We start from the raw sequence: 12,869 nt of genomic DNA on the forward strand, positions 1-12,869 counted from the left end.
CCATTCACATGCCCTCAGTCCCTGAGTCTGGAGTGAACCATGGGTTGAGGAAGTCAGGCTGTTGGTGTGTCCCAGCCCCACACCACCCCAACGTGCCGGGTGATCTCCTGCGGCTCATCTGTGGAAGCACTGGGGTAGGCTCCTGCCCTGCTGTGGAAGAGGAGCAAAAATCAGACATGAGTCCACCCTTTGGAGACCAGGCCTCAGCTCTCGGTGGACCCAGGGACACCCACACAGGTGGCCATGACAGCCCCATGGACACACTACCTGTCCACAGCAAAGGGCAAGGAATCCTCTGGGAGCTTCTTCTCTTTCTTCCCCCCAGATACCCATCTTGAAAAACACTATTTCTGGAATGCTTTTGCATCAAAGGAAATTCTTTGAGATAGAGTCTGATGGGCTGATTCTTCAGCCCATCTTCCTGAGCTAGTAAATACAGGCGTTTTCACTTTCTTTAGGAAAGAGAAGCTTTCAGGGGAAGGAAAGAATGGCTTCCCAGGCCCTGGTGACCAGACCAAGGCAGGGCCCACCATTATTCTGCCACTTGGATGAACATTCAAGAGAGCTCATTCCTAGCTGGCTGGAGACCGAAGCCAGAAGGCAAAAACCGGAAAGGGAACAGCCCATAATTTACCTCTGCTTCTGACTGATGGTGTTTGAGAATAGGTTACTTTGGACTGCTTTTGAGTTCTTTGCTGTCCTAACAACTTTAGTGTAGAGAAAAATAAGACTTCTGGTGTTGCCTGGGGTATGTTCTGGGCTTAATTCTCCCAATGAGAAGACCAGATCCAAGATGTCTGGACACCCTGTCAGACGTTGGTCCCAAGTTTAATTAGATATCTGAATCTTGTTGAGGCCAAGGAATGATCCACACTGAAAAAATCCTGAGCCGGCCATCTTTGGCAAAGGTCCCTGAGCTCTCCCCGCCTCTCAAGAGCGCTGAGAACCATGGTGAAAGTGCTGCTCTAGGCCCACACATGTAATTATGCTGTGAATAGCTGTCAATAGATATTAAAAATCGTACTGTATGAAAATCACTTTTGTTAAATGACTGCTTAAGCCCATTCAACAACATATATTGCAGAATCCCCTACTATAGCTAGTATTTGCCAAAAAAGAAGAGAAACCCACCCTAAAGGGAAGCATTGGTAATGATCATTGTTTTAAACATGGCTTGGGTATCACATCTCTCCATCTTGCCATCTCTTACCTGTAAGAACAGTGATTACTATAGCAGTGACTATTGTAATATCCAAATAATCTCAGCATTTGCTAGAGTTTGAACCAGAGCTGAACTTAATACATGAAATTTTAATATAGTAATTTAGGCAAAACTCCAAACCATTTTTTCTTCTGCTCTGCCCAAAATGTATTTCCTCAAACAAGGAAATATGAGTCTCCTTTTACTTTTACTTTTTTTTTTCTTTTAAGAGATGGGGTTTCATTATGTTGGCCAGACTGGTCTCAAACTCCTGACCTCGTGATCCACCCGCCTCGGCCTCCCAAAGTGCTAGGACTACAGGTGTGAGCCACTGCACCCGGCTGGAAATATGAGTCTCTATGGGGCCAGGTTATAGGGGCAAATGTAAGCAACCTGAGAATCTGAAGGTTGTTGAGAAAACCAAGAGTGCATTGACCCTGCTGTAAAGCTCACTCACTGGTTCAGAGCAGACTTAGGGTTAACTGCTTTTAACAGGTCTTCTCAGTAGGCAGGTAGTTGCCAGAGAAACCTGGCCCACCCCTTTTGGTCACCTACCAGTGCCCAGGAAGTCTCTACTATCAGGTTTTTGCTTGCGTGTAAATTCTTTTCTCCTGAGGGACCCAGTCGGCTTTTTTTTTTTTTTTTTTTTGATATGGAATTTTGCTTTTTTTGCCCAAGTTGGAGTGCAATGACATGATCTCAGCTCACTGCAACTTCTGCCTCCTGGGTTCAAGTGATTTTCCTGCCTCAGCCTCCCTAGTAGCTGGGATTACAGGTGTTTGCCACCACGCCCAGCTAATTTTTGTATTTTTAGTAGAGATGGGTTTTCACCATGTTGGCCAGGCTTGTCTCGAACTCCTGACCTTAAGAGATCTGCCTGCAGGAGCCACTGCACCTGGCCCCAGCCAGCTTTTAAAGTTCTGCCAGCATAGCCCTGGGATGGGGTAAGGAGTAAAGACAGGGCCTTAGGACTTTCATTTTTAAAATGCTCACTCCATAGTGAAGGAACAGGTGATGACTATCCTGAATATTTGGGAAGTTGTGTGTCCTAGAATTTGTGGCCTCAGTTCCAGAATCCACAGCTTCTTTACAACATGCTTCAAGCCCAGGACTGAGCTGCCAGCAAATAAACCCTGAGTAACCTCAATATGGGTTAATAAGATTAGGTGCCGCTCTGCACGCTCCCCTGCCCCTCCTCGTCCGGGCACCTGTTATGCTAGGCCAGCAGGTTTGCAGCTTAGCCAGGGGCAGTCATGGACCAAGATGGCTGGAGCTTTTCATCCACTACTGGCTAAAAAGATGGCTCTCAATGACAGCACAGCAGCCAGCAGCACTGAGTAAGGAAGGGAAACGTGTCTGTGAAATACTATGAAGCTCCAGGGAAGACAGAGGTGCCTTCCCAGGTCTCAGTGGATAGATTGGAAGGGGAAAACATGTCAGTCCTTAACTCCTGACAGCATTTTATCCTGTCCATCACAGAGGAGTGTAAACAGCAAAGTTAGAGATTAGAGAATGCTGAGCTCTAAGGATGGCGGCAAGTGGAGGATTAAGATATAAGGGACAACTTCTAGCTATTTACTCAAGGGAAGTGAACATTCAGGTTTGCACAAAACCCTCTCCATGAATGTTTATGGCAGTAATCACCAAAACAATCACCAAAAATCACCTAAATGCCCTTCACCTGGCAACTGCATAGAAGTCTGTACAACGGAATACTACTCGGCAACCCAAAAGAACAGCATGGAGGACTCAAATGCGTAGTGAGAGAAGCCAGACACAGAATGCTACATACGATATGATGCCATTTTTATAACGTTCTGGAAGGGGCAAAACAAAGGGAGAGAAGAACACTGGTAGCTGGAAGCCAGGATGAGGCAAGCAGCTCACTACAAAGGGAACTTTTGGGGATGATGGAATTGTTCTGTTTCTTCTTTGTGGTTGTTAAACTGTATGCATTTGTTAAAATGTATAAAACTGTACACTAAAAATAATTTGTTTGTAAAATATACTTCAATAAATGTGACTTAAAAAATAAGAGTAGGAACAGGCCAGGTACAGTGGCTCACACCTGTAATCCTAGCACTTTGGGAGGCTGAGGCGGGAGAATCATTTGAGCCCAAGAGTTTGAGACCAGCTTGGGCAACATAGTGCAACCCTGTCTACAAAAAAAATTACAAAACTTAGCCAGGTGTGGTGGCATGTGCCTGTAGTACCAGCTACTAGGGAGGCTGAGGTGGGAGGATTGCTCAAGCACAGAAGGTTGAGGCTGCAGTGAACCAAGGCTGCGCCACTGCACCTCAGCTTGGGGATCACAACGAGACCCTGTCTCTTAAAAAAAAAACAAGCCAAGAGTAGGAACAGAGGAAGGAGTGTGTCAGAAGGGGATCATGAGTTCCTGAGTTCTTTAGTGAGATACTAGCGCCACTGCATTCCAGCCTGGGGGACAGAGCAATACCCTGTCTCTTCAAACCACACCACACCACAACCAAGAGTAGGAACCGACGGAGGAGCGTGTCGGAGGGGCTTCATGAGTTCCTGGAACTAAAGAGAAAACTAGTGAAGGGAGTAGGCTGGGAGCAGCGTTAATGACCAGGAGGCAGGGCAAGTAAAATGGAAACCTTGCTCTTTTAGTTTAATGCTCTGAAGAGGATTTCAAAAAACAGAATTTTCACGGGCAATGATTCCCCTCGACAGTGTAGCTGCCCTCCTATGTGTTTCTCTCAACAGCAGAAAGTGGGGAGTGTGTAAGGACAAGGATCTCGAGATCACCAGGTAAGGATGAGCAAGAGTTTAAATCCAGACGTAGGTCTTGGAGTTCCCTGTTTCCCAGTGATTTGAGCTCCAAAATGGTCCAGAAAGGTCACGAGCTGTCATAGCTAATGAATATGAAACTTAGTCAGCTGAAATGATGATCATACTTTCTCTGGGAAGGTCAAAATAGTTTGGCTAATGGCCATAATTGCCACTAATAATATAAGCCTCTTAAATTTCAAGCTAATACAGATCTCCAACTATATTTGTAGCAAGGTGACACGGGGCACATTGCTGTGGCAGTTAAGTGTGTAAAATGAAACAAAGATATATGCTAACCAAAAGTAATGCCAACACCTAAAGCATTTATTTGGATATCTTTAAACTTTTTACATATGATACATTCCAAATTTTACAAGTTGTCCACAGATATTAAAGTTATAGCCAATTTATTAAACAGATATGATTTTCCCTGATATGGAAAGCATATGTTATATAAACATTTCTAACATAAACACAAAACATGCGGAGCAAATCATAAAACTGACACGATTTGTTAGGTAGGAAAGACCTAGCTTACCACCAGAAAATAAAAAGGTGTGTGTGTTGCTATTTCATGAAATTCATCCTCTCCTAGGCTCTCGGATATTCTCAGAGAATGAAATCCAAAGACACCCTCTGCTATCTCCAGGTTCCTGTGAAGTCAGGCCGGAAAGCTGGAGTATTGTTACGATTTGGTGAAAATGTTTATAATCCACTTATATAGAGAGAAACCTGGTCTTATTATTTTAAATTTAAGCTTGGTGAACACATGAAAAAAAGCCAAAAGAAGCTTACCTTAAAAGCTAAAGAAACTGGATGTGACAGAGGCCAAAATAAACATTATGCCACCTACAGCCTAAACAACCAGATCTTACGTATGAAGGCCAGAAAAACGGGGAGAGGTGGATTCAAATGTGAATTTTCTTCCTACTGGTCCTCCTCTCAGCTGGGTGTCAGTCCCAAGCAAGAATGGTGACGGTCATCCTCCTCTCGAGCGGGGAAGGTTCCTTCACACACTACCTTGGAGAGGAATGTGGCTTGTATATCCTCAATTATTTTAGCCTCGGGTCTAGATTTCTGACCTTCCTGCTTTACTGTGGAGCATGCCTAGCTGGTAGCTGAGTGGAACAAAACCTGTAGACGTAATTCAAAGAAAACTGAAAGAGTCATTTGCATTGGTTAAAAAATCTAAGAGCCTCTAATTACTCATTTGTTCCTTAGCCCCATCTTAGGCTCAGAAGTTACTCCTAAGTCTTCACTCTGCATGTATTCAAGCTCTCAGCAGTCATATATCAAATGATAGTAGCTGTGTGGTACACAATAATTATAAGCTATTTTGTAAGTGGCTATTGTTCTAGGAAGGCACCTCAGTAAGAACAATGTTCAAAAAGAATCAAAAGCCTGGGTGCATAGAGCATCCCAGGAATGCACTAAGTGAGCCAGCAAGGAAGCAGCAGTTTCTGTTCCAGGAAATGCTGGCTGGGTGGGAGTGGGTTCTCACCTTTTTAGTGTTTGACTTTAGATGATATACTCTGCCAATTTAGCCTTAGAAATAACAAGAGAATAGTACTGTCTGAAACATTAGGATATTCTAAAAGAACATGGTTAGGAAATTAGAATACTCTTTTAGAATATCCTCCTACTATAACTTAAGCTTGGTGAACATCTGAAAGAAAGCCAAAAGCAGCTTACCTTAAAAGCTAAAGAAACTGGATGTGACAGAGGCCAAAATAAAAATTAATTATGCTAACCACAGCCCAAACAACCAGATCTTATGAATGAAGGCCTCTCATCTAGGCATTAGGATATTCTAAAAGAACATCCTAATTTTTTTATCCACACTATCCTAATTTTTCTTACTAATTCTAGAAGAATATCCTAATTTTTTAGATTATCCTAAGTTTTTGGAAAGCCCTTTAAGTGAGTTTTTTTTTTTTTCCCTCAAAGCCAAAAGTCTTGCCGTAAAAAAAAAGAAAAAAAAAAATTCAACAGCCCTGAAAAACCAGCCAGCACACTAGGAAGCCACTTCTCCCCTCAGGCTGCTTCTGCATGAGTGTCCCCCAGCTCTCACAGTCAATGGAGAGATGGGAATGCTGCCTTGAAAATCAACCACTTTGCTCCTAGGGGGTAGGGTCCTGTCAGCAGAGGGGACACCAACCCAGTCCCAGAGTTGAGTCACTGAGAGGAACCAGGAAGTATGACCCTGGAGACTTTGTTTCCTGCCTCCGTTGAATCAGCTTCAGACCCACAGTTCACCATTATCAGTAACGTGAAATATCACATAATGCCTGGGACTACGCAGTCAGATGCCCACAGAGGGGCTGGGATCCAATCTAGGAAGAGAAGCTCCTCGCGCGATCTTAAAACCCGAGACGTTATGTTTGAGGGGCACAGTAAACAGTGCAAGAAAATCTGCTGATGGAAGATGATTTTCATCAGTCCTCAGAGCCAGAAACTATTAAACTGGGAAGGAAAGTTTAAATAAAGAATTTATTTCCAAATTCAGCAGAACTTTTTTTTTTTTTTTTGAGACAGAGTCTCGTTCTGTCGCCCAGGCTGGAGTGCAGTGTCACAACCTCGGCTCACTGCAACCTCTGCCTCCCGGGTTCAAGGGATTCTCCTGCCTCAGGCTCCTGTGTAGCTGGGATTACAGGCACGCACCACCATGCCCAGCTTATTTTTGTATTTTTACTAGAGATGGGGTTTCATCATGTTGGTCAGGCTGGTCTCGAACTCCTGACACCTTGTGATCCGCCCGCCTCGGCCTCCCAAAGGGCTGGGATTACAGGCGTGAGCCTCTACGCCCGGCCAGAACTTCTTTCTTTCTTAAAAAGCCAACTGGGTTAAAAAAATCCAAGATTGTGTTTTTTGGTGGTGCAATAATTATAAATGTTGCCAGTCAATGCCAGCCAGTGTCTGATTGGCTTCCTGTGCACGTCCAATTTCCTCGGTGACACTGTGTTGGTGCCAGAGCTTCTGAATCTTCTTGAATCGCTCGTTGCATAAATGTAAAGGATTTCCCCGTCTAGAAAGAAGACACATGTCAGTCAGAATGTGTTCTGTTTATTCATCTATTATAACCTAACCCTTCCTGATGTAGGGAAGGTTACAAGTTCTCGGTTTTAGACTCCCTGCAAAATTTTGGTCTGGCAGGCGACTGTGGCTATGAACAAAAATATCAGCTCTGACCATTTGCCAAGAGCAGATGAAAGGGAGTAAGTGCTGAAAAGAGGAGGGAAAGGTACACAAACCACACCTACCCAGGGTGAAGTAAGGGAATAGAGGGTTGTGGGGAATGAGGAGGGTCCGGGTTGAGTGGCGAAAACTACCAATTATTTGTCCATTTTGTTGGTAACATGTAAAAAGGAAAGGGCATAGAGGAGAGGGTGAAAGAAGAATTATACAAGTACCAATGTTACGCATTGATTTTGCTAAGAGTGCAAAGGAAAGGAAAGGAAAGAAAAGAAAAAAACATTTCTCAGATGCAATCTTTCAGCCACAAAGTCTCAGTGAAGCAATCAAATGTGAATAACTTCCAGGTCCGATTTAAACACAAGTACAAGCTTTGGTGGGTTCCTGCCTGGGACCAGGGCCCTGAGCCTGCACCTCTGCTCATGGTTCTGAGCACAGCCATCCTCTCACTCACTAACAGGGCTCTCCTCCTCCTAAGAGCCCACGCCGAGAACAGTGGGAGACACCAGCACTGGGTGGCACATGGGCACAGCCTTGCAGTCCAGCGCCTGGGGCAGCTCATCTGCTTACCTTGCTTGCGTTTCTGGGCCTTCAACATCTGCTACTCAAGGCCGGACAGGCATATCTATGGAGGTTAAAACTGATACCTCCTTTAGACAAAAGAGATGGTCTAAAAGTTCTTTAGTAGTGCTTGAGGGAATTGTTGCTAGCTTACAATATACAAAAGCTACCAGAGCAGAAGTAACTTAGCCTCAAATAGTTATATTGTTCCATATGTTTTAATCTTTGTCCCACAGATTTTAATGTAATAAGCACATTTGTTAGCAATTAAGATTTTCTCAGACACTGGGCCTCCCCTATACAAGGCCACACAAGTCAGAGTGGGCCATCCCTGGAGTGCTCTGAGCTGGGATGAAAATTTGGCAATTCAAACCAGTTCCTTGGAGTGATAAATGGAACAAGGTTGCACTCTGTCCTGTTCTCCTCCCTTACTTAACCTGATGTTCCCTGTGGCATTCTGAAGGCTAGGAAAAGAACACCAAACCAGGCAGCAGGGCACCCTCCTTGAAGACTCCACAGGTAACACAATCACCTCTTCCAGAACCGCCTCAGCCCTCCGCCCTCAGGACGTCACCACATACTGAAGGGCTCTGCAGGCCTTGAATCAGCTAACTCAGGATGGGTCCTTACCTGAGTCCCTGGTCGGTCTCCCCATAGTCATCAAGGTAAGGAGGAGAATAAAAACAGCCTTTGGTTTTGCCAGCTAAAAACAGCACCTGACATTCCCGTACTCTGTAGAGAGATCATTCATACGTTACAGAGTTACATATTAGTAACCAATGTCTGTATTCAGTTCCAAATAGAATGAAGTCTTATAGTACTGATACTTTAACCACTATATAGGGAAGTTATCCATTAAAAAATTGTGGGCAAATTAGGAATTAGGTTGAATTGAGACACATTTTTGTGTCCCCTGATCCCTTTGAGAGACTTGCCTGTTTCTGGCATTAATAGTTCAGCTCAATTAAACAAATATTTATTGAGGACCTACTATGTATAAGAACTTGTCAAGGTACTGGGGTGATGACTAGAATACAGATACAATCAATGCTCCAGAGGAGCTCACGCTCATGTCATGTCACTGCTTCAAACCCTGAAATGGCTTCCACCTCCCCAGAGATGTCACCAGCACACAGCAGGCCCCCGGATTGTTTCACCTGTGCACAACACTCCAGTGACACGAGTCTCCTTGCCTTGAGCAGGCAGGCACATTTCTACCCCAGCAACTGTGCACTAGCCCCTCCCTGCCTAGAATGTTCTCCCACTTCTTTAGGTCTTTACTCAGAAGTCATGCTCTTAGGAATCCTTCCCTGATCTACTAAAATTCTCACATTTAGCTCCACAGCCGCCATTTCATATTCCCCTCCCTGCTTTATTTTTCTCCTTAGCCTACACCACTATCTACCTAAATTCTTGTCAGTCTTGCTTATCTTCTCTCTCATTATAAAACAAGCTCCATCCATGCGGGCAGAGACCTTTGTCTGCACTGTGGACGACTGCATTCTCAATGCCTAGTACATAGTAGTCACTAATCACAAGCTGACATGCAGAACTGTGATAATATATATGAATGGAGGTAAAATCCAAAAGCCATGAAGACACAACAGATAAAATAATTCTGACTGGATTGGACAGAAAATCAGGGAAGTTTCATGTTAGAGGGAGACATGAAGAAAGTGGAACAGAACCGTCGCCACGGGTCGGGGGCAGAGGAGTGGGAATGATGATAATAAAGAACCAACACAGAGTTGGCATGGGCCAAATGTGACATGTGAGGAGACGAGGATCTCCATGCTTCTCCAATAAATCAAACACAGAACAGTGGTCTCAAAATTCTTGGCAATATAGTAGTTTCTTGTGATACCTCAACAGTCAGATACTGAGGCAGATCCAAAGCTAAAAGGCCCCCTGCAGGTCCTTACCTCAGGAAGATGCCCACCCCAGAGCCGCAGGAGTAGGTGTGAGCTGTGCAGGCTCCTACATCCTCCCCTTCCAGTTCAGTCTGGCAGCAATAACTCTGGGAGCACAGCAGTGATCCACACACAAGGCACAGAGTTGGGGCTCTGCTCTTATCACCACCTGATTTGGGGCACCTTTAAGGGACAAAAAACCCATGAGTCATTGCTCTAAAGAGTGGCTAAAGAGCTAGTGATGAAAAAACCAGCCCAGAAAAGAATTCTGCAGTGTCAAGTAGAGCCGAAGAAGCATATATCCTACAGTCTATGCCAATTTATTCCTAGAATCGGGAATAGGAAACACCCTGCACATATACACAAAGACTATGTGCTGGAAACAGTCAAAGAATCAACAAGTGGAGAAAAAATAAAATTATCAATAGAAGAAAAAGATAAATGGTGCCACTGTCATACAGTAAAATACTATACAGCAGTGAAAAATCAATAAAGTTATACATGTCAACAGATAAATCTTAGACACAATGCTGAATGAATGCAAAATCGGTTGGGTGCCATGGCTCACACCTATAATCCCAGTCCTTTGGGAGGCCAAGGCATGTCAGGAGTTCAAGGCTAGCCTGACCAATATGGTGACACCCCTTCTCTACTAAAAATACAAAAATTAGCCAGGCATGGTGGCGTGCGCCTGTAGTCCCAGCTACTTGGGTGGCTGAGAGAGGAGAATCACTTGAACCTGGGAGGCAGAGGTTGCTGTGATCCAAGATCACACCACTGCACTCCAGCCTGGGCAACAAGAACAAAACTCCATCTCAGAAAAAACAAAAAAAAAAAACCATGCAAAATAATAACATACACTGCTTAGGAATAGAAACCTGTGTAGTTAAGGAATAGGAATGGAATGCTTAATATTCCATTTAGAATAATAGGTATCTTCAGAGGGAGAAGGAAGAGGTAACAAAGAAGATACAGCTGGGGAGTTTCAACTGTCTAGGTAATGTTTAAGTTCTTACATTGTTATATTCTTGTTTTTTTCTTGAGACAAGGTCTCCCTGTCACCCAGGCTGGAGTGCAGTGGCACCATCATGGCTAACTGCAGCCTTCACCTCCTGGGCTCAAGTGATCCTCCCACCTCCGCCTCCCATATTATATTCTTCTTCATGCTGTTTGTATGTTAAATATTTAATACTGTATTAAAAATTACTCCCGGGTGCAGTGGCTTACGCCTGTAATCCCAGCACTCTGGAAGGCGATGGTGAGTCAATCACTTGAGGTCAGGAGTTTGAGACCAGCCTGGCCAACATGGTGAAATCCTGTCTCTACTAAATATACAAAAATTAGCTGAGCGTTGTGGTGTGTGTCTATAATCCCAGCTACTCAGGAGGCTGAGGTACGAGAATCACTAGAATCTGGGAGGTGGAGGTTGCAGTGAGCAAAGATTGCACTACTGCACTCCATCCCTGGGCGACAGAGCAAGACTTGGTCTCAAAAAACAAAACAAAACAAAACAAAATTACTAAGGGCTGTTATTACTTTAAGCACAATTATTATTTAGATAAACATTCACAAATCAAATTTGCTTCTCTTGCTCCCATTCCATGACTTATTCTGAAACATAATGAAATGATGCTTTTATAAGTTACACAGTACAGAGTACTACAGATGTTATTCTTTCTTTTTTTTTTTTTTTGAGATGGAGTTTTGCTCTTTGATCTTGTCACCCAGGCTGGAGTTCAACAGCTCGATCTTGGCTCACTGCAACCTCTGCCTCCTGGATTCAAATGATTCTCCTGCCTCAGCCTCCCAAGTGGCTGTGATTACAGGTGCCCGCTACCACGTCTGGCTAATTTTATATTTTTAGAAGAGATGGGGTTTCACCATGTTGGCCAGGCTGGTCTTGAACTCCTGACCTCAGGTGATCCACCTACCTTGGCCTCCCAAAGTGCTGGGATTACAGTCATGAGCCACCAAGCCTGGCCAAGTTTATTTTTTTTCCCCCTTTTGTTCCTTCCCCTTCTCTCAGAAAGTACTACAGATGTTATGATTTTTCTACCCAAACAAAACAAAGAACAACAACAAAATCCTTCAAATTCTTTGTAGAGAGTTGTTTCCAGTGGCAGGGAATGTTCAATGCTAATAGCAAAACTTACGAGAAATTGGATGCTTGATTAATGAGGCTGCTGTAATCCTCTGGAAGGTTTATTAATTTGTTAGATTCTCTTGGATATCTGAAAACAAGGGAAAAATTATTGCCAAGATAAGAAATGGAGTTAAACTGAAGGGTGGATTATTTTAGACAGTTCTTAATCACATAAAAATCACTTGGGGGGAATTTTGAAGGGATAGACACGCTAAGGCTCTAACTTTAGAGAAATTACAATTCAGTAGGTAGTGGCCTGAGTATTTTTTCAAAAGTTCCCAAGGTTATTCTGATGTATACTTCTGGTTGAGGATTATTGTTCCATTTATTAAGAGTTTTCTGAGGTCAGAGTGGAATCACATGAAATTGGTGATATTCAACCATTTCTGACTTATAAAAACTGACATTTCATGTGGTCCAACTAATAAAATTGGGGTGTTATTTCTGGATGTGTAAAAGTAACAAATAGGACAGATAATCTCCTCTTGTCTTCTGACTTTTATGGATGATGTATTTACCAGAACCAAGAGATAGAGGTTGAGTATCCCTTATCTGAAATGCTTGGGACCAGAGTGCTTTGGGTTTTGAATTTTTTTTGGAGTTTGGAATATTTGCATTACTTCTATTTGGATTCTGTAGTAAAGCACGCTCTACCACATCATAACAAATGTATCTCAATTGTTAATCCAGGTTGAGTATCTCTAATCTTAAAACCTGCAATCTGAAATGCTCCAGAATTGGAAACTTTTTTTTTTTTTTTTTTAAAGATGGGGTTTCACCATGATGGCCAGGCTGGTCTTGAACTCCTGACCTCAGGTGATCCACCCACCTCGGCCTCCCAAAGTGCTAGGATTACAGGCGTGAGCCACCATGCCTGGCTGGAAACTTTTTGAGTGCCAACATGATGCTCAAAGGAATGCTCATGGGAACATTCTGAATTTCAGATGTTTGGATTAGAGATGCTTGACCTGTATAACAACAGTTGAGACACATTTTGTTAGGATCTGGTAGAGCATACTTTACTACAGAATCAGAATAGAATTAATGTAAAAAGAAATGAAGAAGAAAC

General features: G+C 43.4%; 1 protein-coding gene across 4 annotated transcripts in view; it reads right to left on the reverse strand.

The window, feature by feature from the left end:
* Nucleotides 1-4,296: 4,296 nt before the first annotated feature.
* Nucleotides 4,297-12,869, reverse strand: part of UBR2 (ubiquitin protein ligase E3 component n-recognin 2) — a 124,817-nt gene continuing 116,244 nt past the window's right edge. For all 4 annotated transcript variants that reach the window (XM_064361042.1, XM_064361041.1, XM_064361039.1 and 1 more), the window contains exons 44-47: nucleotides 11,811-11,888; nucleotides 9,670-9,840; nucleotides 8,378-8,479; nucleotides 4,297-7,019 (exon numbers count right to left, since the gene is read on the reverse strand). In XM_064361042.1, coding sequence (XP_064217112.1) covers nucleotides 6,878-7,019; nucleotides 8,378-8,479; nucleotides 9,670-9,840; nucleotides 11,811-11,888 — 493 coding nt within the window. In that variant the 3' untranslated portion in view covers nucleotides 4,297-6,877. The remainder of the gene's footprint in view (nucleotides 7,020-8,377; nucleotides 8,480-9,669; nucleotides 9,841-11,810; nucleotides 11,889-12,869) is intronic.

This window comes from Aotus nancymaae, unplaced genomic scaffold, assembly GCF_030222135.1.
Source record: "Aotus nancymaae isolate 86718 unplaced genomic scaffold, 86718_ANA_hifiasm-v0.15.2.pri h1tg000040l, whole genome shotgun sequence".
Taxonomy (NCBI): Eukaryota; Metazoa; Chordata; class Mammalia; order Primates; family Aotidae; genus Aotus; species Aotus nancymaae.